At 32.6% G+C, this 27,306-nt stretch overlaps 2 protein-coding genes across 3 annotated transcripts in view; one reads left to right on the top strand and one right to left on the bottom strand.

Annotated features, from left to right (window-relative positions):
* Positions 1-3,968, bottom strand: part of LOC123708024 (protein goliath-like) — a 53,473-nt gene extending 49,505 nt beyond the window's left edge. For both annotated transcript variants that reach the window (XM_045658466.1, XM_045658475.1), the window contains exon 1: positions 3,661-3,968. The gene's annotated coding sequence lies outside the window, so the exon portion shown is untranslated. The remainder of the gene's footprint in view (positions 1-3,660) is intronic.
* Positions 3,969-4,663: 695 nt separating this feature from the next.
* The window catches only part of LOC123719009 (protein mini spindles), a 35,742-nt gene continuing 13,099 nt past the window's right edge, over positions 4,664-27,306 (top strand). Inside the window, exons 1-25 of the mRNA XM_045676570.1 lie at positions 4,664-4,846; positions 6,033-6,267; positions 6,759-6,889; positions 7,306-7,550; positions 8,160-8,326; positions 8,513-8,751; positions 9,756-9,950; positions 11,004-11,184; positions 14,702-14,835; positions 15,481-15,610; positions 15,870-15,995; positions 17,424-17,631; positions 18,172-18,393; positions 18,676-18,913; positions 19,764-19,922; positions 20,522-20,741; positions 21,359-21,538; positions 22,086-22,255; positions 22,636-22,800; positions 23,284-23,404; positions 24,143-24,260; positions 24,846-25,083; positions 25,323-25,458; positions 25,949-26,145; positions 26,820-26,954. Coding sequence (XP_045532526.1) covers positions 6,066-6,267; positions 6,759-6,889; positions 7,306-7,550; positions 8,160-8,326; positions 8,513-8,751; positions 9,756-9,950; positions 11,004-11,184; positions 14,702-14,835; positions 15,481-15,610; positions 15,870-15,995; positions 17,424-17,631; positions 18,172-18,393; positions 18,676-18,913; positions 19,764-19,922; positions 20,522-20,741; positions 21,359-21,538; positions 22,086-22,255; positions 22,636-22,800; positions 23,284-23,404; positions 24,143-24,260; positions 24,846-25,083; positions 25,323-25,458; positions 25,949-26,145; positions 26,820-26,954 — 4,257 coding nt within the window. The 5' untranslated portion in view covers positions 4,664-4,846; positions 6,033-6,065. The remainder of the gene's footprint in view (positions 4,847-6,032; positions 6,268-6,758; positions 6,890-7,305; positions 7,551-8,159; positions 8,327-8,512; positions 8,752-9,755; positions 9,951-11,003; positions 11,185-14,701; positions 14,836-15,480; positions 15,611-15,869; positions 15,996-17,423; positions 17,632-18,171; positions 18,394-18,675; positions 18,914-19,763; positions 19,923-20,521; positions 20,742-21,358; positions 21,539-22,085; positions 22,256-22,635; positions 22,801-23,283; positions 23,405-24,142; positions 24,261-24,845; positions 25,084-25,322; positions 25,459-25,948; positions 26,146-26,819; positions 26,955-27,306) is intronic.

The raw sequence follows: 27,306 nt of genomic DNA, 5'->3' as shown, positions 1-27,306 counted from the left end.
CTGTATGAGTTTTATGATCATTTGAATCAATTCAATCTTATAGGCAAGTAAATGTTAAATGCTCATATAGAAAGAAAGTGCACAGCTGAGGATGGAACCTACGAACTGAGAGTCGCGCGATGAAGCGGACTGCGCAAACACGGCCAAAATTAAGATCCTTATCATAGTCGTTTTAAGTATGGACTTAATATTTTAAATAAGTATTAGTTAATAAACAGGTCTGCCGCTCGATTATGATTTATATAAATCTGTTTTCCATTAACTCCACCTGAGATCAATGTGTGTGAATTGCTGTCCATTAATTGCTATTTTACAGCTGATTAATTAAAAAGCTGCGAATTGTAAATGGATGAAGAATTTTTCGGCTTGTATAGTTGGCTTGGACAAAGAGGGAAAGCTGTTTTTCGTCTTTTGTAAATTAATATCTCAGTAATATATATTTCGACTTTGCGTTCCTCTACTAAAAGCCTATACACATCGATTATTAAGCACATAATTGTTTACTCAAATGCCTACCTTCAAACATTTCCGTAAGCACTCAGCAATATGAATTATATTTCTATTTTATTGCGATATATGACCTGATTGCTCGGATCGCTCGAGTATCAGGAAGATAGGATACTTTTGATACATTAACCTAGTTAATTAATCACCTAATGGATAGTAGTCGTAATTGCATAATTAAAATATTTTAATTATGCAATTACGACTACTTATGTTTTCATACATATGGTTTTATATTGGTGACATCGACCTTTTGGAAAAATTGCGTCGTAAATAAAAGATATTAAACAAAATAAAAGGACATGATTTACTTATTTGAAAGGAAGAATATGTCAAAAACTACTTTGATTTTGATAAAAATTCGACTGATCCCTAACCTGAAATATAAATCTTAAGGTTTCCGATAACTTTTGTCAAGTTGGTCCAACAATATCACACATACAGGACAATCTAATAACCTCATTTTGTCAGTCAGTTAAAAATCATCAACAGCTTCATTTAATAATTTAATTTAATAATCTTACAATACTGTTTTGAAGTACGTTTTAACTATTTAATTAGTTTATGACTACCAAAAATTACATTTATAGAATATTCATACCCATATATTTACATAATATATCATTTATTTCGTAACACAAAACCAATCAACCAAAAACATTGTTATTTAATTATTATTAGTGTATTTTCGAGCAGGTAACTCGACTGGTCGGACAAAAACGCTTGAACACAATCTGATAGAAATAAAGGAATATAGTTGGAACAGCTTATGTCGATTTATACTATGTATACAGCAAGGATGCCTAGATAATGCAAACAGGTATAAACAATGAATCAGCAGGCGAACTATACTATATACAAACTGAGCTGAGAAATACCTACAATGAAGTATATCACATACAATATTGTGGTTAAAGATATGTTCACATGGAATTCTTGCAACACGAGATTTGTTTAATTACTTTATTTACAACATGGTAAGCTTTTACCAAATACAACCATTGTTTCTACACGTTACGCAATTTTTTTGCTTTAGTTTCCGCTATTTTTATATTTAAAAAGGTTGTAGCGCCATTAATTTTTTTTAAACTAAGGTTTACAGTACATGAATAACTTTTTATTTATTTAAATAGTTACCAAGTACATTGTCTCCATTTGGGAACGTTTAGGTCAGTTATGCATAAATATCCCTCGATGACATAACAATACCATAGTTTGCTCCTAGTATAACCGCGCATTTTAAGCCTTTGTTACATAATAGCCAATATTCCTTCGATAACTTTCACTTAACTTTCTTTTTCTTACCGGCTATCGAAGTATAACCATGATACGCCACCATAACACACCCCTTTATTTAAAACATAATATATAATATCTATTAATTTACGACTTCGGTACGCGGCATCATATAATTCAAAAGTGGAAGTGGAATACGTTCAATAAATATTAAAAATTACTTCTGATAATTTAAAATTATTTATAAAACATTCTAGAATACTATTAACCCTTATGCATATGATCTATGCTTATACGCAGGCTCTAGGCACGAATAATTGAATCAGACCATGGAATCCCGAGAAATGCAGGCTTAAACTGCGAGAACACCTCAATCTAATTACTACTCTAGAATGTCTCGCTTTACGTTATTATAATTAGGAGCCGGGGCCCCTTTAGAGGACAGACACATATCTGGGAATTAGAAATTAAATTTAATAAAATATTTAAAGGAAACCTGTGACTCACGAGGCATTGGATCCGGATATGACTCGATACCGCTCAATCTTATCCCAAATCTTAGTAGGGACGAAAAACAACCTACTTGTTGCGTCTTACAATTAACTAAACGGTATGAGCAATGTGACTTTACACATTTTATCATGCAACAAATGGAAATCAAGTTGTAGGTTATATGAAGAACACAACTCACTAACAATTGGATGGGACGCATAGTTATTCGTTACGGTAAATATTAGTTTAAACGAAATACGGTAACCGCAATAAATTTAGAGATAATGTTCAAAGTAATTAAATTGCCTTTTAAAGCAGTTCAGTTTTCAATGCACAAATAATTCAAACAATCAACAGCTCAGCAAATAACTTTACACCGTAAATATCCATTTAAAACGGTAAGTCCTAAGAATAACGGTTGCTTCGGTCAAACGATTTTAAGCCCCTAAGTATTTTTTGACGGTACAAAAATATAAATAAATGATACCATTAACTCCTCTGTTTATAACTTATATTAAAAGTGGCGCTATAAAAATGTGATACGTATGTATAACTATGTACTTATTATTTTTTAAAATCACAAGAAAAAAGAATATGGCGTATGTGAAGTCGGATTTACATAGTTGAGGATACACTAACTTATCCACTTTTTCCATTTCCATCCATTACATTTATAACCTGTAATACTTACTGAGTTTAGGTTCAGTTTTATGAGTCACTACAAAATACTATGAACCCAGCTTTGTATTAGGATTATTAATCATAGGACATATCAATCAACCTGCCAAAGTAAATACCTTAAGCAGCTTACTTTTTTTATGCCAAATCTTAATCTTTTATTTTAGTTATATACTATAATTACTATAATTCAAAAAGCCACATAAATCATCATATTGATCAGAGAAAAATTCTCAACAAAATTCTATTGTATGGAGATTAGAAATAGGTACCAAGTTAGTACCTCATTTGTCTTACGTGTATTAAAAATTAAAATTGCTTAACATGATTAAACATATTGCTTTTGAATCATATCAGATTTATATCTAGATACTGAAAATGCATATAATAATACTTTATGTCTTTGTTCTTGAAGGAATATAGGATCCAATTCCTTCTACTTTTACTGAATAAATAGATACTTGTAGTAATATAGTTACTACAAAGTATACACCTTTTGAGGCACTGCTGTTTTATTTAATTTAGATTAGTATAGGTGTAAACACTTTCTAGGGTACTTGTAAAATTATAGTAGTATAAGTGTTATAAGTCCGATAAATATTAATTACGGTAATAACATGTCTCGAAAATCATCATAGAAAGATTATTATTATAATACTATACAATAACATTTAGCTTTAGATATCTCTTGATGAACTTAAAAAGTGTAATTCAGTTACAGGGTGCTGCGTAATATCAAAACATACTTACAATACGAAGCATACTATGCTCAAACAGCTGTTTAATTTTCCCTTCACGGACACGGTCGAAAGTAACTCGTTTTGCTCACCCCAAAAATTTAAAAACACAATGTTTTTGTTTGTTTATGTATAATAATTCACTATTACATTACATTAATATCGAAATGTTATATCTATACACTCATTTAATACATAGCTTAGTCTAAATCGTTATTTTTGTAATGAAAATGAAAATTAACTATTACTGCGAACGCACAGTAGTCACGAAAGCAACGCGACACACGTCTCGCACGCAGACGCTTTTACGACCATTTAACATTAGTGAATTGTAAACGAATTCGCAACTACGACGAATTCGATATGACCGAGTTGACTGTGACAGTGACAGAACATAAGAATAATCAAGTGACATCTATAGTTAAAAGATCTATAAATAAATAATACGATTACAAAGAAAATATTAGTATAATAAATAATTAAACACACTTAAATGTTTATTGAATGTTGAATATTAAGCTCTTTGAATTATTAAATATTTGCAATAGAAATAAAGAAAACCATAGAGTAAAGGAATTATTACACTTAGTTACCATTTTAAGTTAAGTCCAAAATGTTGGTACAAAAATTAGAAATATCATTTTTTAAAAGCGTTCAATAGTAGTATAAGAGTATACACCTTTTTTGTAAATTAATATATTCATAATAAATGTTACATAGTACTTTTTTTAATCGATCTAAACATATAATTAGTAATATTCATAAACTAGTACGGAAGTGTTCACAGAGTTATGTTATGCTAGATGCTAGATAGATATATTAGATACGCAGAGAAATCGAAAAGATATTTATGAAAGATAAAGCCCATAATTCTTAATTAAACAACAGATCACTAGCATAATAATTGATGTTATTGATATATTTTTTAAGACGTTCAAACACATCTGCGTAGTCTATGACATTCGTTATTACTTGGTTAATTCTACAAAGGAAAAGTGGTAACATTTTTGTTACATACGTCACTTCGTCCATTTTCTACAAATTAAAATTAACAATTTGCGAACTTGAATAAACGACATCGAATTGACCATAATTTCTCGATGTAAATTTGATTTAATCGCAGTTAAGAATGTGATACAATTTAAATTCGTGTGTATAATTTTAATTTCTGTTACTTCGTTCAAAGCATTCGTATAACGGTAAGTTTTTTTACATATAGGACATTTTGTTTGTATTATTGCTAGAAAGTAACCGTTCTCGGGCTTATGATCAGTATTTACATGATCCAGTTTTACATTTGTTTTATTTTTCAGTTTGTAATACTTCATTAAGAGGTGGGTTAAGGTATAATTGATCTAACGAATAATATAAAGAGCGCGTTGAATCATCAATTCGCCCGCAATGCATTTCTGCATAAGCTAATCAGCCGTTACACATTCTGATAATCATATATTTTCCTCTAAAGTTTCTAAGCTATTAAAATTTATAACTCCTGCAGTGGGACGAAATTAGAAAGCGTAAAACACTTCAGTTTATTGAAGTAACACGCACAACAATAGAATTTGAATCATTTATGAGATAATTCTCTCAATTATATTATATTAAAGATATTAAGGAAGATACAATGGACTATTAAAATTATATGTTTAGGCATATTTAACTGCATTAAGCACTGCAATCCTTGACCTTGCTTGAGATGCAACAAAAGGTCATTTATGCATGTTGTAAACAAAATAATTGTACTCATGGCTAACAACTGTCCTTATAAAGCTTTCTTCCTTAATGTCCTTTTAAATCTGTGCTAAAATATATATGAATATAATTTTTTAAGGCTTTAGTGTTTATTTTGCATAACTGAAGTCCTTTTCAGTACATATTGTGTAATGTTTTTTCCTAAATTGCTAAAACTCCCAATTGAATATTTTTTTAAAAATTAGGTTTTGGAAGCTTTATTGAACAAAATATAAAATTACCCTCAATATTATTGAATATTCATCATAGTTTGACTAGAAATTAATGTTAGATCCGAACCACTAATATACCCTCTTATTAATAAAAAAAATGAACTTAGACTATAAAATGGTCTAATTATTATTGGAATAATATATAGTGGTAATAATTTGTTTTGTGTTTTAAAAATCAAGCCACACCACTGGTCCAATTTTAAGTGCATATGAAATATACATTATTGGTGCCATGATTGTTTGAGAGCATGTTTAAACCACAAGGCTAACACTGCTCTGAACTGAATTTTGTATACATTTGGAGAATATTCACATGTAGCTTTCAAAATATTGCATAACTCATTGAATTATTCCTTTCACATATTGTGTAAGAATTTACATTATAACAATACCCTTATTATTATTAACTCAACACTTTCAGTTTTAAGTTCACAAGAAGACTGAAGATACAAAAATGGAAGATGAAAGTGAGTACAAGAAATTACCAACAGAAGATAAATGTGTCCACAAGCTTTGGAAAGCCAGAGTGGCTGGTTATGAGGAAGCTAATAAGCTTTTTAACCAAATTGATGATGAGAAGTCACCAGAGTGGAATAAATACTTAGGTCTTATAAAGAAATTTGTTACTGACAGTAATGCTGTTGCACAAGAAAAAGGTATAGTAATTTAACAATATGATCTTTTCATAGAGTATATACAAATGCTTTAAGTTTTAATAATGAAGTGTTTTGACATATTACAGACTAATTAGTTATCTATTACTAGGTTGCGGTAACTCTATAAGAGTTCAAGAGCTTGCAAAGTTTAATCAAATTATTAGAACTTTGTTGCATAGTATAAATAAAATCAGTAGCTGAATCAGATTACAACTTCATATGTATTCTGAGTTCCTCATAAATTTTCCCATCCTTTGATTTGCATTAAGACAATATGAATTATTCAAAGATGTGATCTATTAAAGTCGTTTACCAAAAACTATTGTCTAGTTATTACTTCCTGTTACAACCAATTACTATTTAAATAGAACAATAACCTTTGTCTTTAAGCATTATATAACAATATAAAAATATGTAATTTGTCTGTCCAAGAAATTTACATATGACATTTTTGTTTGGTTTTCTGAACCAGAAATATATTTTTGTTATAGGTCTGGAAGCAGCATTAGTATTTGTTGAAAATTGTGGCTTTGCTGGTAAAACATCTGGTGAGGTTATGTCAGGAATTGTGACTAAATGTATTGCCGCACCTAGAACAAAAACAAAAGATCTTGCCTTACAGGTATATATGCACAAGTTTTTATTAACTAAAACATATTTTTTGTAATGTTTTTATATGCAGACAAAGCATAAATATGATAATTTAATGAAGATAAAGCTAAAATATGTCTTAGACCAATTTTAGTACAAAAAAGATTTATCTACCTACTTCTGTAGATCATGACTTGGAGTGACAACATTTATCATTTGAAAAAGGTTTATTACTTTAACATTAAGTAAGTAACATTAGTTAAGTAGACGACGACGAGAAAACCAGAGAGAGAGAACAGAGAACCTATCAAAAAGAATGATCAAAGGAATAGGCACGATTTTTTTTAACCATATTTGATCGACCCTCTTAGAATAAATTATTATAAAAAATATATATTTACAGTCGGCACTAACAAACTTTACAATATCTACATATGTTTTTTACAGATAACTTTGATGTATGTAGAAATAGAAAAACATGAGAGTGTAGAAGAGGAATTAATAAAGGGTATGGAACAGAAGAATCCAAAGGTGGTTGCTGCTTGTGTTTCCGCCTTAAATACCGCCCTTAAACAATTTGGCAATAAAGTGATAGCAATTAAGCCAATGGTTAAAAAAATACCAGTGTTGTTAGCTGATCGAGATAAAGGTGTGAGGGATGAAATGAAGGCATTGGTTGTGGAGATGCACAGGTATGATTTAATTTTAGTTAAACTCCTAGAAAGTAGACAATTCTTTATATTAAAGTAGGAATTTTTGTAAATAATTTGGATTTGCATTGTTATCTTCCGATTGTCATAAGTAATCTACTCACGTGTCACAAAGCACAATTCAATTGAATGTTACTTAATTTCTGTACCAATTCTTACTCAAGTTACAATATTTTTACATTTTTAATACATTTCATTATTTTTACCAACAACATCTCCTTCAGTTAAGCGTTTTTCACCTGTGTATTCCGGCCCTGGCAGGCATTTAAAAACACCCCTGTATATTTGTTACTAATTGTCTGATGCAGCAATAATATTGAAAACCTTTTGACTAGCGATATTCCGTACTTGTTCACTCACGCCTACTTCCGCCTCGGAACCCGCATTCGAAACCGTGTTTACCGTCTAAAATCGAAAGTTGCACATATTTTAAAAGAACCTTATTAGTGTAATGTGATAAAGGTTTAACATAAAAATATCCACCATTAGGTTTTATGTCAATTCAAAGTATTATTACTTGATATCGGAAATTTCATACTTTACTCCATATTTTTGTATCTACTTTGGAAGCTGTAAAATAATATTTTTTAGATGGATTGGGCCAGCAATTGAACCCCATATAGCATCGTTACAAGCGGTTGTACAACAAGAGTTGAAAGAGGCCTTTTCTGGAACTGGGGGTGGGGCTCAACCCACGAGATATCTGCGGTCTCAGCAGCACAGAGTACGAGACACCCCCGCTGCTGATACACCAGATGGTATATATATCCTTAACGCCCCTACAACGGTACTTTTTGTGTGGAGGACCTGGGATCAGTTCCTGACTCAGTACAGACTTATTATTATTAAAAATAGCATTATAGTTTACCTGAACATTTAAATAATTCACTATATAACGGCCAAAATAAAATCCTTTTTAAAATCAATAAAAATATTAATTATAGGTGCAGCGGAAGATGATGACGCAGAAACCGGTTGCGGTGACTCAGGGGACATGGACCCGTACGATTTAATGGACCCAGTGGAAATAATATCAAAATTACCAAAGGACTTTTATGATAAACTGGAAGCAAAGAAATGGCAGGAGAGAAAGGAAGCGCTGGATGCCTTGGATAATCTTTTGAAGAATGCACCGAAATTGGAGCCAGGAGATTATGCTGATTTGGTTCGTGCGTTAAAGAAGGTATATATTCATTCTATTTATTTTTATATTCATAAGGATACAATTCTATATTCATAAAAAGAGAGAGTTTATTGCCAGTTCTTCTCTTCCGTTCTACGCCCTTGATTTAAGAATTGGCAGTAAATGTAAAATTAGAAGCATTTCATATACATTACTTTTTTAACGTTCATAAGTTTACATTGTGTTACCTATACGAATAAATGATTTTGAGAACTTTAGGCCCTTATACGATTCAAAGATAAAAATTCCATTTTTTTCCTTCTCGAAATTCAACATTTGAACTGTGTTCCAAGTTGAACTTTATGTACTTACTGTAACATAAATATAAAAAAAGGGCGTGCGTTTTTTTTAAAAGTATTTTTTTTGTAAATTAATTATTTCTAAGGTAAAAGCCCCAATAGATGATCATGTACCAGTTTATGATCACTACATGTATTTGTATATCTATATTCACACTGCATATGTGCTAATGATAATATAAATAATAAAAACATCTGCGTTTACTGCACAAGACGTTATGCGACCGAAATCTAAAGTTCTAATATGTAACTACTAAACGAATACATCAATCAATGGCGTGCATTCTTCCTCGATCTTCCTTACTCTCTGTCTCACTAGAGCTCTCTCCCACCTCTCGCTCCATGTATATTTACGTCATGCTACGTTCACCCTTTCTCACTCTATCTCGCAATCGGTTACAATCGCTCTCTCCCTTTTCTTCGGCAAAAACGCTGCACATTTTCGTGAGGTTTCCGTACAACTTTTACCCTCATACGCCTAAAGAAGTTTCACTTCAAAAAAAACATCTAATTGGACACTAAAAATCTTATAAATATTATATATGTATTTTGTTTGTTTAACGTATCCTACAACATAGAAATTGTACATTAAGACATTTAGAAAACAATTACTGTTACGCTGGGTATCGAATCCTGAATATATCACGTGTGTTAACAATATTCCACAGCTTCGACGAAGTTTATAAAATCATTGTTTATCTACAGGTGGTTTCCAAAGACACCAACGTGATGATAGTAGCTCTGGGAACTCGTCTCCTAGGTGCGGTGGCATCAGGTCTACGGAATAAGTTCCAGCCGTACGCAGCGTCCTGTATTCAAGCTCTGTTAGAAAAATTCAAAGAGAAGAAACCAAATGTTGTTGCCGCATTACGAGATGCCATTGATGCTATTTATCCTGCTGTAAGTTAAATCCATCCTACCTTGAAATGAAATGTCGATAAATTATTTTTAACATTCTATAATAAAACAGCATTGTACTTACTATCACTAAGGGAGCGTTCAAGTATTACGTAACGAATTTTGGGGGGGGAGTTCCTCTTGTAAAACATTACGATGCGGGGCGGGGATTGAATAACGCGTTAATTGTTAATATTATTTTTGACTTTCCAGTACTTTACACCACATAATGGTAAGTTTTAGATATAAAGAGTCACTGGGGGTGGTCACGAAACGTTTTGACTATTTGATACAGAAAACGTTACGGTGCGTTTCATGGGGGGGGTCAAGAATCTCCAAAAATTGCGTGACGTAATACTTGAACGGTCCTTAAGGCCTAAAATTTTAAATTTATCTACTAACTTCTAGGAGTTCAGTTCAAATACGTTTACTTAGTTTAGATGCGTCTTAGTGCATGCTTATGAATGTCAAAAACGTTTAAAAAATTCGTGAAAGAGCCAAAATACGCCATCCGTTCGCAAAACTACCAGGAGGCCTCGTTCTGAGAACGAGCAAGAAACTCAAATAACTACTAAATACTTATTTTTTAAATATATGTAAGCCAGCGGACCCGACGTCCTGTATGATATTTCAAGCGATACGGATATTAACAAAGTATGAAAGTACCGACTGCAGCGCCATTTGCCGGGATCTGCCGGAACCATCCAGAGCGCCATCCAAACGTATACAAAAAAAATATATTTCGAATCAGTCCAGCTGCTTAAGAGTAATTCAGCGACATACCCGTACAGTAGAATTATATATAAAAAAATCCTTTAATTCAATACATTTTTCCCTCTGCTGTTTTGTTTTTAGAATAATATTATGTAAACATAGTTTTATTGTTTTTCATTATGGTTTCGTGATAACAAACTGGACTTGTTTGTCTATCAAGACGACAAATAATATTACGGCATATTATATATTAATTTTCCGATATTGGTAACATAATTTTTAAAATTGCCTTAGGTGTGTTGAGTTGTGTTAATGTAACAAATATTTTGTGTTTATTATTAGACAAACCTCGAAGCAATAATGGAAGATATGCTAGCTGCGTTTGATAACAAGAATCCATCTATCAAAGCAGAAAGCGCCGCATTTCTGGCTCGAGCGCTGTGTCACACGCAACCAGCCGCTTTCAACAAGAAACTACTGAAGGCGTATGTCGCGAGCTTGTTGAAGCTATTGGAAAGTGCTGGTAAGAGCGACTTTTCCCCAATGATAAATAAAGGATAAAATAGATTTTCTAGCAAATGGCAGTCAAAATCTATTATAAAATAATCTCACACAAGTTGCCTGAATGAGATCGCTCGAAAGCGATAAGGCCAGTTGCCAGCTCCTTGCATTTAATTTTTAAATTGTAATGCAACAAAGTCTTAAATATATAAATAAGTTATTGTACCCCTTTGTATTGTATCGCTTTTTAAAGACACGTTTTAGACAGATTTGCCTCTCAATAACACTCGAATAAGTCGAGCAAAAATATTTATAATTCATTTTATAAATTTATTTAACATGTCAAGTATATTTCTTAAAGAATTATTCATATTATTTCCATAGTATTATGCTTTTATAGGAATTTTTGTTTTACTTAGCAGTAGTAGAGGTTAAAAAATTTAAAACCTATACAGATTTTGATAAAGCGGTAATAACATTATCTCATAAAAATCTGAATAATCTCTTACTTTGCGAGGATCCAAATGAAGTCGTTGATAAATTAATAAATAAGATTAAAAAATCCTTAGAAGAAAATACAATAATCACGAAGGTATCTAAAAATCTTCAGATATTAAAGCCGTGGATAACTGCCGGTATCTTGCGGTGCATAAGAAACAGAAATAAAATGCAAAAGCGTTTAAAAAATAATGAATATGACGAAGTTCTATCAATTACTTATAAAAGGTATAGAAATTTTTGTAATAACTTAATAAAAAAACTAAAACGAAAATATGAAAGAACACAATTAAATAATTCAGTTAATGACCCAAAACAGTTGTGGAAAAATATTAAAAAGATTACATATATGAGTCAAACAAAAGATAATAATGACGAACTATTAAATCTTAAGGCTACGCCTACAGAGTCTGTAAATGAAGTTAATAATTATTTCACAAATCTTGGCCCTCTACTGGCTCAGGAAATTCAACAAAGCTCCTCACACTCCTCCACATCAGCACTAGCCCCTATATCCAGCTTGCATTCGTTTGTTCTATTTAGTACCGACCATTTAGAGGTTGATTACATAATCAAAAACCTAAAATCAGATAGCGCACCGGGGTGGGATAATATTCCCACACGATTTCTAAAACTCGCTCGAGGTCTTTTAGTACCTTGTTTATGTCATCTTTCAAAAAGGAATATTTCCGACTAAACTTAAGCAAGCTATTATTGTACCGGTGCTTAAATCAGGCGATAAAGACAAAGTAAATAACTACAGGCCAATTTCCATTCTACCAGCCATCTCTAAGGTCTTAGAAAAACTACTAAATATTAGATTACTGAACTACCTTAATAAATTTAATATTCTATCAAGCGCACAATATGGATTCAGGCAAGGAAAATCAACTGAAGATGCCATATCTCAATTAACATCTCTAATAGTATCAAACCTAGATAAGGGAAAGAAATGCCTTGGTGCATTTCTAGATTTAAGAAAGGCCTTCGATACAGTCTGTATCTCCTCACTTTTACATAAAATGGAGCATATAGGCATTAGAGATACACCCTTAAAGCTATTTTGTGATTACCTTTCAAGGCGAACACAGAGAGTGAAAGTAGGAGATTACGTAGGTGATGAATTGGAAATCACCTATGGGGTTCCGCAAGGAAGCATATTAGGTCCAACATTATTTTTAATATATATTAATGCATTAAGCAATCTAAAACTTGATCTCGGGCAAATATTTTCCTATGCGGATGATACGGCTGTACTTTTCACAGGGCTTAACTGGGCAGAGGTAAAAATATCAGCGGAAGTTGGACTGACAACTATTGCTACGTGGCTTGATTTTAACCTTTTGTCTCTCAATAAAGAGAAAACTAACTATGTATGTTTCAGAATTTCTGATCGAACTCAACCACCTAATGATTTTAAAATTAAAATACATCACTGCGATATGCAAAGAGACAGTAACTATATGTCCATGTCTTCCAATAGCAAAAGTTAGCTCTATATAGACGAGCGACTATCATGGTATCCCCAAATAGAGTCCATGACTGGTAGATTAAGGAAACTAACATATATTTTTAAAATTTTGCGACACATTACATCGGATATAATACTTAAAAGAATTTACATAGCACTTGTTCAGTCCGTACTGACATATTGCATAAACATATGGGGAACGGCCAATAAAACAATTTTTTTGGAATTGGAACGGGGACATAGGGCTCTATTAAAGGTCATGCTGTTCCGGCCATACAGATTCCCATCGGAAGAGCTTTATCATCTCAGCCAATTAGTTTCCGTTAGGAAGCTGTATGTCCTGAGTCTAATTTTTAAATCACACAGAGCGCTACCATTTGATAGTAGGCTGTTCTTAAAAATAAATAGGGATGTTGTCGTCGGTCAGACCGTTAGGACTGACTTTGCGAGACGCAATATGCAAGGAGACTACATGTATAATAAATTAAATAGGCTGCTTAACATCTACCCGCTTACCGTCTACAATCTAAAAATACGACTAAAGGACTGGCTCATGATCATACCCTACGCAGAGTTGGAGCTTCTTCTGAGGCCTAGTATGTAGTACAGACTTTATTCATTCACTCACTGACTCACTCACACATTTGCACTCACACACTCACTTATGCACTCGAGTGTGTTGATAACAGTTAAAAATCAATAACAAAAAAAGAAAAAAAGTTAATAGAAGGTGTAGCTAAATTATATATAAATTAAATATTTTAAGGAATGTATAACTAAGTTTGTTATGAAAGAGCTGGAAACCCTGACACAGGTATATTTTTTACTTAAAAGGGTTCCCAAATCTTACACATTGTAATGAAATTGTACTTAAAATGAATAAACATATTTTATTATTATTATTACTTTAATAGAGGCAGAATTGAACATATCTATGTGTGCGTAAGATTAGAACGTGTATTTATAATTATGTATTATTATTGTTTATCTATTCCATACTGCATTTTTTATAATCAAGTAACCTATTTCAGTTTATGGTTTGTGTACTTTTTATGCTTTCTCATAACGTCCTTATAAATCTTATATTTATGAAGAATTTGTTTATTTTTATACACTAAAGTAAAAGTAAGCATTGAATGTAATTATTTTATATCTAATCTATGTTTGTACTGAAGAAAACAATAATCCCATTGTTATAAGAGGATCATGTTTCTTTTGCGTCAATGTATAAACTTCTTACTGAACTTGTCTTAATGCAAATGTTACAAATTGTTCTATAGCATTTATTTATTTAAGTAGCCGTATATATAAAATACAATCATTACGCAATCTGTATGTATATGTATTTTATTTTTTATTATTGCTTAAATATAGTAAATAAACGAACAGTACAAGATAACCGGAAAAAAACATTAAGAACTGTGTAACAGTGAGAAAAAAAATGTTTTTATACTACATGTAGCAAATTTACTATCATAAGTTGATGGAGCCAAGCAATAATAGCAGTTTAGGTTAAAACCTTTTTATAATACCAAATCAATTTGGAATTATAAAAAAATATTTTTTCTAGATCCGGCAGTTAGAGATGCCGCGTCAGAAGCATTAGGTACGGCGACTAAGCTTGTGGGTGAGAAGAACATAGCTCCGCATATCGGGAAACTGGACAATTTAAAAGAGCAGAAAATTAAGGAATTCGCTGATAAGGTGTGTAGAAGTTTTCTAACTTTGAGTTTTTACTGAATATATAATATTATGGTAAGTTTTTGTATGCATGAAATTGCATTGCTGAATATTAGTGACGCGCCATAGCGATGCAACGAGTTACTTTTTTTTTAGTTACTCTTAAATCTTGACAAATTGTATACCTAAAAGTCTTACATCACAGTCAGTGCAAAGTTTTTAATTGTCTCGCGAATAGAAAGACAGGCGCTGCAGAGGAAAATTAAAAATAATTATGAACACCAAAACATTGCTCCGTCTCTTTCCACAACAGCGTAAATAGAATTTGTCAGAAAGAGACAAGTTACTTTATAAAAATAACGGCATAAATACGAATCTCATTTGTTGATACAGCTGATTTTATAAAGAGCGAATCCACTGTCCATTTATGTATTTATTGTTTATTTCTATGAGTCTCTTTTTATTATAGCATGAATAATAATTGAGAGAAAGTGACAAAAAAAATATGAAGAAAAGCGATAGTAGTTCTAGGTAAAGATATCAATACGAATCTCATTGAGGTAACTTTTATCTTACAAAATGGAGCCAAAGTTATGTTCCAATGTTATCTCGACATTTAAATATAGGGTATGCAGAAAAATATTTTTCACAACTGTTTTGTTTGTTCAGGCTGAGATAAAAGTGAAGGTAGCTGCCCCCAAAAAGGATGTGAAAGCCAAAACAACAGTTGCCGGAAAGGGAGACGCCAAATCAACCGCCGGATCATCACAGCCTAAACCTGTGAAACGACCGCTATCTGGTTAGTTTTTATAATATATATACTATTCATATGGATTAACTAAGAGCAAAGTAAAATGGATATTATAAAGTTTAATGGAAAATCTATTGCTGGCATAATAATAAGCCGATTTTATTTATTAAATATCATTTTGCAACTAGAAACATTTAAACGTTATTTTTCAACTAGAAACATTTAAATGTTATATTGCAACTAGAAACATTTAAACGTTATTTTGCAACTAGAAACATTTTAAAATATTAATATTTTTTTATTCTAGTCAAGAAACCCGTAGCAAAGAAAGCGCCAGGTAAAGCACAAATAACTCCGCCGAGAGAACAAGAACTGTCTCCTGAAGAGGTGGACGCTAAGGCTGAAATGTTATTTGCACCGGATGTATTATCTGGTTAGTATATTTTTCTAGGTATAATTACTTTAAACTCGTTTTTTTTTTTCAGAAATCCCTTAAATCTTCTTTAATGGGACGCAAATGTTAACATTCAGTCAGTCTGTTTCCTTTTATTCCTGCTATTTTTTTACAACATATTTAGATAATGTTGAAACACGAACTTAAATTGCATATTTTACTTATCACGATGCTTTAGTCAGAACAATACCGATATAAATCGCCTCGACTAATGTAAATATCGAAGAAATAAATTAAAATATATTATATATAATTTGTATTAATTTGCGATGCTTTTAATAATTTAATGACAATTAAATTTATTACATTCCTAACATATCAACGATTTTCCCTCTCTCTAAGTATCGGAAATCTTAAGATTTAATTTGTATAAATATGAACAAGACTTAAAAATTAGTTTGCCAAAGAAGTTTCACTACTGACATGTGTACTTTGTACGCACGAACTTTTTTTTCTTAATAGCCTACCTCCGGGCCGTGGAAATAACTTGATTTAAATAGAGAGGAATTTTCTAATTATTGACTTCTTACAGTATACTAGTTTCTATTAATTTCATACTTTTTGGGTCTAATTTAAACAGCTATTACATACAACGTTGCCAGCTTAAATGAGCGTATGTTGTGTATTGGAAGTACAATTATCTAAAATTTATTAATATAATTAACAAACGTGGTTTAATGGAAACGTGTTGAATATGATATGCCCTAATTAGTATCATCAAAGGCTTCCTGCTTATAAGCGATTAGGGGTTCTTTAACAAATAACCACTGACTAATGATGAACATCTTTCCTCAAGAAACTGAATTCGTGATAGGTATATATTTTAATGAATCTGCGTCGTTCTCTATTCTATATAAGATAAGTCGTCTTAAATAAAAGGCTTACATATATTTCTTTATTAAATTGAAAAGCCTTGACACAAAAAAAGTTTACAATTACGGTAAATAATAAATTTGATATCCTTTGTACAATTTAGCAACTTTATATATTAAATTTAAGTAGAGGTTCTGTGCTAACAGGTGACCAGTCTTTCAGCGCGGTTTATTACATATTATACTATTAAGCTCAATATTATACATATTCAGTATTATATATATATTAAGCTCAAAGAACAAAAAAAAATAACTACAGGTGTGTAAGGGTATATAAACGCGTGTGTCAATGAATTTAATTAAAACTGAAATGGACAATACGGTCATACATTACTGTCTTGTTTTCATGTTTCCCTATTTCCAATATACCAAATACAGGTTCTAACTTATTATTTATATACAGATCTAGATTATATATATGTGTGCCATTGTTACATTCATACCAAGCACAGTGGTTTTCAAATGTAAAATACCTTGATTTAGATTGTATTATTCCCTAAAATGAAAAACTATAATTTTAAAATTATATTTCCAGGCTTAGTAGATGCCAACTGGAAGACGCGTCTCACTGCGGTCCAATCCTTCCACTCAACTATACAAGGCCTTAGTGTACAAGATACGAATGCACAAGTCCTATATCGAAGTCTGAATAAGAAGCCAGGCCTTAAAGATACCAATGTCCAAGTGCTAAAAGCGAGGTTGGAAGCCTGCAAGTATGTTACAGAAAACTTCCCTGTCTCGACGTAAGTATATTAAATTATTAGTTAAATTCCGATAGTTTCCTTTCTAGTGTTAATAATAATAAAGCCTTTTATTCTAACAATAGAGTGTATAATAAGTTAGACCTTATTCTAATGATATTATATAAGCACCAGCTTCTCATCTAATTGACAAGAGGAAAAGGCTGCCTCCTCTCTTCATTCGCTTTCATTCGACGAAATTTCTCATCATGTTGGGGAATATGAGATCCCATCGCTTGTGGTCGTTCTCTACCACCCTTTTCGTGGTGTCACTCTCTTTACACTCGCTAGTATTTTTGAAAAATATTATAATTATTGAATAAAAAAAATAACAAGCGGAAAGGTTTGTTTAAAAAATTAAATTAAATTCGTGTTAAGTAATTTTAAGTCTATAGAACTGAATGATTCTATTATATTCTGTTATTATATAAAAATATCTGTACTGTAATAATATATAATATAATAATACATAAAAGTACACAAACAGTGTCATAAAACGACTATTTTTGGTAAATTATTTGAATTGCTCGTTTTGTTCATTAGGACAGCCGCAGACGCGGTACTCTTAGATGTTGTGACTAAACTGGGTGAAGCATCCTGCTCTTCTATATCAGCTGATTGCTTAACCTTGTTAGCTGATGGCTGTGGTCTCGAACACGTTGTAAATGAGGGTCTGGGTTTCGCCATGGACTCGCAGAAGAATCCCAAAGTCCAGTCAGAGATGTTCAATTGGATGACCAATGCTATTAAGGAGTTTGGTTTTTCGTAAGTTATGCTTCATATTTTTAGTAAATTGATATATATATATATATTTATATAATCTTTTAATTACAATTGATGCCATATAAAAAAATATATTGTTGAAAACCCCATGTAATATAACAATGGTATGTCTTAAAGGTAACAAAAAACTTTATATTTGTAAAAAAAAGTATTTAGTAATTTTATTCTAGGCAGAGGATTTTTTTATTATAATTTTAAAATGTGTCGTTTGTTAAAATACATTCCATATCAAAAATTTAATCATAATTATCAAAACCCTTTCAGAATGAACATTAAATCTATAATAGCGCACAGCAAGAAGGCGTTATCAGCTACCAATCCCAATGTTAGGACATCCACAGTCAATTTCCTCGGAGTTTTGTCCTTGTATGTGGGGCCGTCACTGCTTAACCACTTCGATAGTGAAAAACCTGCCACAAAACAGCTGATCAGTTTGGAGATGGACAAATACGCGAATAGTACACCCCCGACGCCCACTAGGCAGGTCGGACGAGTCAGTAAGGTAGGCACTCTAAGGGTGATATTCAGAAACGAGACTTAGGGAGCGTTCCAGTATTATAAAATAAATTGGGGGGGCGTAATACTTGAACGCTCCCTTACCTCGAATCGTCAACGACCAATCCCTTTCCGAGCGGCTTCATCTTTTAGCGTTGTGTGTGTAAAGTCACTCTCATCCTCTACTGCATTTACCATGGAGAGTGTTAAGAATTGTTCGGGCTAATACCTGCAGCTGAATTTTATCATCGGCCGTGGAGGCAGAATACGAATTTCCACCCATATCACCTCGACGTCCGTCGTTCCACAACTGAGCGTTTTTAAAGCAGTTTTTGCCGCGCAATGTGGAATGTCTATCACTATGTGGAAGCGAGCTGCTCAAAAATATTTCCGAGTACAAGTACGCACTCACGAGCCTTCCGGCATTGAGAATGGCCATGGGTCCACGATGAGGTGAGGCTCCTGCCGTTTGACCCTGTTCTATGAAAAGAAACTGACAATAGATGACTAAAGTACACCACCCCAATCTTACTTCTCTACGTCAGAAATCTGTTGTCTATGTTCTGTAAGCTGTAAGAGACTTTTTTGAATCTTAGTTCATCGATAATGATTAAGTTAAAGTGGATGAACGCTTAATGATGATAATCATTTATTTCTTTTAGATAAAATGTGCGCCTCAAATATAGGCTTAGAAGCATTGCGAAATAAAATATAAAATACAAAACATGAACTTTTTTATAAAAAAATTAGATGGACACAGTTATCCTCTATCATTCATAACATCTTCTATTTTTGTGGAGTCATATTGTGTCCGAAAATCTGCAATATATTAATATTTAAATGTTTGTAATTTGCAGTCCGCAAGCAAAGGGTCCATGGGTGACGATTGGGGTGAGACGTTTGAAGACGCGACGGAAGAGGAACCCCCCGTTGTAGAGGACACGCGTGCTAGGACGGACCTAGCACCGCTCATTACTGATACGCTGGTGGCAGAAATTGCTGATAAGAATTGGAAGGTGAGTGTATTTCAGCATAACTTAAAAAGTTTTTCATAATCTACGCGTATGCAACTTCCATAGCAGAACCCTTTATACAAACAATACATCCAATTGCGTAATGTAACGCTATATTTTTCGAACGAAACGAACGCAACATTCAAATGAATGTGTATATAAATTATTATATTATTTTTTTGTATAAAATAACTGTGAAAATTAATTGTTTTCAAGATTCACACATTTCGCTTTGACTGCATGATTTGTCAATTAAAGCATAAAGGGGCCGTTCAAGTATTGAGTAAGCAGATTTACTGCAATTTAACCCCCCCCCCAATCCTCTTGTCAGCAAGAGTAAGCAAAGCCTTCAATAATAATAGTACATAAACGTATTAATTTTTTTAATATATGTAAAAAAAGTAGAAAAATTACTGTTGACGTAATCACCAAATAAGAAACCAAAGACCCCCCTTCCCTATAGTGCTTACGTAATACTTGAACGGCCCCATATATTAAAAAATACAGTAAATAATTGTTTGAGTCCAAGTATATTTGACCGTGCCTTGTCCGATACAGTCAAGACTTTCCTTAATAGTTACAGCAATCCAAACAATTTCCAGGTTCGGAACGAAGCCCTAGACAAGCTAAAGGCAATAATCTCGAATTCATCACCTATCAAGCCAAGTTTGGGAGAATTACCTTCAGCCCTCAATGCGAGGTTATTGGACTCCAATTCGAAGCTGGCCCAAAGCGCACTGCAGATTTGCGAATTAATTGCAACAGCTATGGGTCCGAAGTGCAAACAGCACGTAAGGACGTTTTTCCCAGGATTTTTTCAAGGTGAGAATTATTTTACTGTCATTTTATCCCAATAATAACATTAAATTCCATTCAACATCAAAATAACGGCAATTCTGAATAAATTATACTTAGATGAACATTGAACTAAAACACGTTGTAAATTACATAATTTTATTAGTATCGTAATATTACGCTATCTTAAAAGCAAAAGCAAAGCAGGCTGGAATTTAGAACCTCTAAATTTACATCGACTTGAAAATTTATTTCCTAGTTTCCCTAGAATGTTTACATTTTCCTCCGTCGAAAAGGATTTGAATGAAAGGACCGAAAAGAACACCACTATTTATATATATTCGAAACTATAAATGATCATGTTCAGACTAATATCTGAATATCATACATTTGGCCGTAGAATGTGTGCGGCATTTGGGGTCATAACAAACTTCTTTGTTATGTTGATAATACTGTTACGTCATTATATTTAAATTAATTATTTTCAAAATTAATCATCTTGCTAGTTTATAAGGAAATAAAACTATACATTTTTTAAATAAATGAAATAACCCGTAGTAGCAACTAATTAATTCGTTTTTTTACATATGCTAAAAGATTTTTTAGAAGAATTCATTAACTAAAATGATTATAATTATTTCCAGCTTTTGGTGATAGCAAGCAATGGATTCGTACGTCCGCGATATCGTGCGTGGACGTTTGGTGCGGACAAGCCGGGTACGCCGTCGCCTTTGATGGCGAAATGATATTCGATGCTTTGAAAACTGGATCTCCAGTGCTCAGAGCTTCCTTGTTCCAGTGGATGGCGGACAAGTTGCCGAATTGTAAGTTTATTTAGATATTTATCACTCGAAGTTTGTTACAGTTAAGTTAAAGTAGGTAGTAAAAATTTACGAAGTTACCAAAGTACATAATAAAAAAGGAAGCCATTTCAGGGAGTCGTGGGATAACAAACATTATTTTGTTTAGTGCGAACTCCTCGGGCTTAAAATCTAGAAATATTCAAGCGCGTTACCACGTAATTAAAACATTTTTTTTTAAATGTTTCTGATTTTGTTAGAAATTGAAAGATTTGTCTACTATTCATATACATTGTGTAAATCGTTGTGATATTTTGTCATATCATTTCCCAAATGAGACAAGAGAAATTTAAAGTATACGTTAATAAATCACGCTAACGACATCAAATGTCTATAAAGGCAAAATCTGATAAAATGGTAAATTGTTTTCGGACCGTTTGAGAACAAATTTTTCTATTCTGTTCGTCAATCGTTCTAATGCTGGCGATTTTGATGAATGTAAACGCGAATTTATTACACTATTTACTTAACTTGAGTAAACCAAAGGCTAAATGTTATGATTTTTTTTCAGTACCACCAAAATCATTCCCCAGAGAAGAGCTGTCTGTATGCATACCAATATTATTCGCGTGTATAGAAGATCGCGCCGCGGACGTCCGAAAGGCGGCCGCAGAGTGCGTACTACCTTTTATGTTGCACCTCGGATACGAAGCCATGCACAAACAAGTCGATAAACTCAAGGTAATATTTGTATATTAATCTTAGTGGTTTAAAGAATTGAGGTACAGATTGTGCTAAGCATAAAGGGCGCTAGTTGCATAAGAAATTTATAATTTAATGCTATAAAATTACTGATAATGTGAATGAAATATAAAAATAATCAAGAGTTTATAAACAGACATAAAATCATTTTTGTACTACTTGAAGTAAATATAGCATATTATACAATATTTTTAACATAGACGGAACTATAGTGAAAGAAATTATTGGTACGTTCAGTTGACTATGTTGATTTATTGCGAATTCATATATATATAAACGTGAATATATGTATTGTAATTTGATTAAACAATGCATCATGTAAGAATAATTTCTGCAATATGAAAGATGTTTGTTTATAGCCGGGATCTAAATCAGTTGTCCAAGCGGCATTAGAAAAAGCCAGGCCCAACTTGCCAGTACAACCTTTACCGACTAAGGAAAAGGGCAAGAGTGACCCACGAGCAGTAAAATCTGCTGGCGCTAAGAAAGAAGCTGAGAAGAAAGGGACTCTTACCAAGGCTAAGGTAATGTCCTGTCTAGACTTGCTTAGTGTGGTTTGGTAATTATTTAAGAAAATTATTAAATTAATTTTAAAAAATCTGAACTGGATTTACTTGGCTTGCGATGAAATATATCGTATACGTGTAAAGTGTCAAAAATTGGCTATGTTTGTTTTTTTTTTCTTTCGAGCGAAGTTATTTCAATTGTGTATCGATCTTTCAAAATGGATACATAAATAATTCAAATCCACCATATATATTTTCCATTCGCTATACTTCAAGACGCGATGACAAACAATGGAAAGAAACAATGTACATTTTTGGAGTTTGGCGACTGGATCATTATTTAAGCATTTTTTTAAATTTAATTGTAGTAGTAATGTCTTACTTTATTACTGTTTTTAAATAATATCGGTATGTTAACCAATTGTTTAATTCATTGGTAATGCTGTACATAAGCTACCTTCAGTTGTATATAATAAATGTTCAATTTATTTTTGTTTCTAGAGCACGGTAAAGCCATCGTCAGCATCAAATCGTGGGAAGAAGGAAGATGACGACTGCACGCCGCTTTTACCCAATAATAATGCTAAGAACCAGAGAATTGTTGATGATCAGAAGTTAAAAGGTATGGTCAACGTTATCTGATGAAAATCTATATTTTTGAAGTCGTACTTCGTTTAGCGCGTTAGTGAAAAATTATAAGAATATTTTTTTACGATTCACGCGCATATCGTCACAAAAAACCGACACTATGAAGTTAGCTATAGTCGACATTTTAGATTTTTTGTAGTTATACTTCTTTTGGCGCCTTATGGGGAAATTGATAAGAGTAAGTTTTTACGATGCGCGCGCACATCGTCACAAAAAACCGACACCCTGAAGTTAGCTATAGTCAATATTTTAGATTTTTTGAAGTTATACTATATATAACTTCTAACGCGTGTACACACGTATTTTTTTTCATTTCATTCAGTATTGACAGTGTTTAAACGTTGACTGTAACTAACCAAAGACTGGTGGTGTATCCTTCAGTTAGTTCTTTAGTTAAATAATAAGGAATAGTGGACTTTAAAAATTTAAAAAGAAGATCTTAAAGGAGAATAGCTTTTATTGTTTATAAGTACGTGTTTTGGGATATATATATATATATATATTTATAATAAGTTTGAAGTTTATAATAGTGTGGTGGAAACACAAACTGGAAACAATATTTGTAACTTTGAAACACATGCAAACACACTTTATAAGTACATGATTGCTTAAGCGACTTGGACTATAGACGTCGAAATTTTTGTTACACATACAGCTTCGTCCTAGATTAAAAGATCTGAAGTTAAATACATACATCTTTATTAATTTACAGTACTGAAATGGAATTTCACGACGCCGCGAGAGGAATTCTTTGACTTATTGAAGGATCAAATGAACAGTGCGGGTTTAAACAAGCAACTAATTGCGAATATGTTCCACAACGATTTTAGGTATACATTGTTAAAAATATATAGTTTGAAGCATTACATTCTAAATTTAAGTACATAATATATATTTTTGGATATTCTTGACCCCCCCATGGAACGTGCCGTAACGTTTTCTGTATCCAATAGTAAAACGTTTCGTGACCACCCCAGTGACTCTTTTATACCTAAAACTTACCATTATTTGGTGTAAGGTCCTGGTAAGTGGAAAATAATATTAACAATGACGCGTAATTCAATCCCCGCCCGGCATCGTAACGTTTTACAAGAGGATCCCTAATTCGTTACGTAATACTTGAACGCTCCCTTACAAGAAATTAAAATTTTTAAGTTTCTGTGCCACACAAAAGATAATATAGATAAAAATAAGTTTCAAATATAAAAAAAAGACAGACAACAGAATACCTTTTATAAACAGTTTACTTAGCCCTTATTCATTACAACAATCAGTCTAATTGCACTTAAAGTATCTTTCATCTCTTTCTCTCCAATTGTTTTGATGCTGTGATTAAAAGAGAGATCAATACTAAAGTTTAAACAGTGTAATTAACTGAACATAGACTAATTTATTATATACCATTTTCTTTACAGGTATCACTTAAAAGCGATAGAATCTCTCTCTGAAGACCTTCACGAAAATGGATCAGCGCTTACTGCTAATCTGGATTTAGTACTCAAGTGGTTAACACTGAGGTTCTTCGACACTAACCCTTCAGTGATTCTCAAGGGCTTAGAGTATATTAGCCAAGTATTTCAGTACCTAATTGATAGTGATTACACAATGGCGGAATATGAGGCAAATTGCTTCATACCATATCTTGTTCTAAAGGTATATATTTTGCATTTACAATATACTTTATGTAATATATACTACCATATTAAGTCGTAAAAACCGATATTCGTAACAGCCAATGACGTTGTTATTAAGTACCTAATACTTTTACCCGCGAGGACCTTTGAATTTGGTCAATATAAGGTCCTTAACGATGTCGTCGACAATGATTTTGACTGAATACTTATAATATAGTAGTTGTGATATGTTATCTTCATATAAATTAATAATTGCAGGTCGGTGACCCTAAAGATACAGTACGTAATGGCGTTAAGGCTCTCTTCAGACAGATTTGCGTCGTTTACTCAGTAACGAAACTGTTTGGCTACTTGATGGAGGGATTGAAGTCTAAAAACGCTAGACAGAGAGCAGGTTAGTTTAAATTTAATCTAAAAGAAATTTCGGCTCGAAGGACCAATTTCCACGAACAAAATATTTTGTTGTGTTTACTGTAAAATGCAGTTATACGTATGGCATGTTTTAAGCGCAGTTATGCAGTAGTTAGGTTTCTTTTATTATTTCTATTTCAGGCTCCGGTTGCATGCCTATAAAATAATAAATAAAACGGATACAACAAAATATTGTTAAGTTTTTAAGGACTTTCATTCTTTTTCTAGTGGGCATGCATCTATCGCCCATTTTTTACAACGTCAGTCAATTTGTCAGCGAACAAGACGAGATTGTAACTTGAGTCGCTAGTTAGTTTTTTTTAATAACGAGGTAAACGGGTAGGAGACTCACCTTATTTTGAGTCGTACCGCCGCCCACATTTCCAGAAGGTTCGCAAGTGCGTTGCCGCCCTATTAATAATTTCCCATCTGTAATACACGAATTTCACCATATATTAAATTTTACTTTTCAGAGTGCCTAGAGTGCATAAACCATTTACTAGAAACATACGGGTCCACGGTGATGTCTGGGGGTGGTGGAGGTGCGGCCTTAAGGGAAATGGCAAGGCTCATCGGGGACAGAGATAACGCCGTGCGTTCGGCCGCACTTAACTGTGTCACTACCGCCTATTTCCTTGATGGAGAAAAGATCTATAAGACTATTGGACAGGTATAATTTTATAAATTATTAAAAGGTGATATCATAACAAAACATTTATGAAATGATTGCATACGTAAATCTTCGAGTGGAAGAGAGATAGATGCGGCGCATGCGTACAATGCGTACAGATTTTTCGTGCGTGCTGCCGGCGTTCAACGAATTATTAGATGTTGTCACGTCAATATACATGTGTCGCAGTCAAGTAGTTAAATCAGGGAGTGAATTGAATCTCTAGACGGTTTCGGTTAGTCTTGTTGCCTAGGAACGTTTAGGAAACTCGTTAAACGTTTCGTTCACTCATTTGTCTGACGGAACTGTAGCGACTTGATTGAATATCGAAATCGTAGTAGCCTTTAACAATCGTAATTTAAACTGTTTTTAAAAATCATCGTATAGCATGTCAAATTTACAAATTTAATTCAGTTAGTAATAATAAAGGGAAACTTTGTTTTGTGATTTGGGAAACTGATACTCGACTCGAAATTACTTATTTTAATGTAATGGACATTACAATAAGTAATTTCGGATCAGTATTACTACTACAAACCAACAAACGCTGAGTTTTCCTCACATTGATTTCCTGTAATCTCTGAATATTGTATGACGCAAGTAAACATATCAAAATACGAGATTATATTTATATTAAATAAATTATAATAACATTTACACTTATACACTTTCAGATATCAGACAAAGATCTATCACTTCTAGAAGAGCGAATAAAACGCGCAGGTAAAACTCGCAGCGCAGAAGCTCGGCGGTCGATGTTGGTACCGCTTTCTGCCTGCGGAAGGCCCATATTACAACAAGCACCCGAGGTAAAGAATGCTATATTTATTTACTAAGAAGATTTTTCAAATAAGCGGAAAATATACCAATTATTTTGGTTGTAGAACAAAAAAGAAAATTGAATTAGTTGAAATTAGTGTCAAAGCTCTCCTTGCTGTCACGACACCCGTGGCGAACATATCAATGTCAATAGTCATCTCATTAAATCTGTTCGCTGCTCTAACCATAAAGTTCCTCCCTCTATAATAAAATTAAAATAATTAAAATACATATACCATACTATAAACCCTTTACTATCACGTACGACCATGTTTCGTATTGGTGGATATATTTTTTTATTGAAAGTAAACATTTTTGTTTGTGCTTGAAAGTTCAAAATCC

This window comes from Pieris brassicae, chromosome 1 (assembly GCF_905147105.1).
Source record: "Pieris brassicae chromosome 1, ilPieBrab1.1, whole genome shotgun sequence".
Classification (NCBI taxonomy): Eukaryota; Metazoa; Arthropoda; class Insecta; order Lepidoptera; family Pieridae; genus Pieris; species Pieris brassicae.
This window is presented reverse-complemented; position numbering and strand designations above follow the sequence as displayed.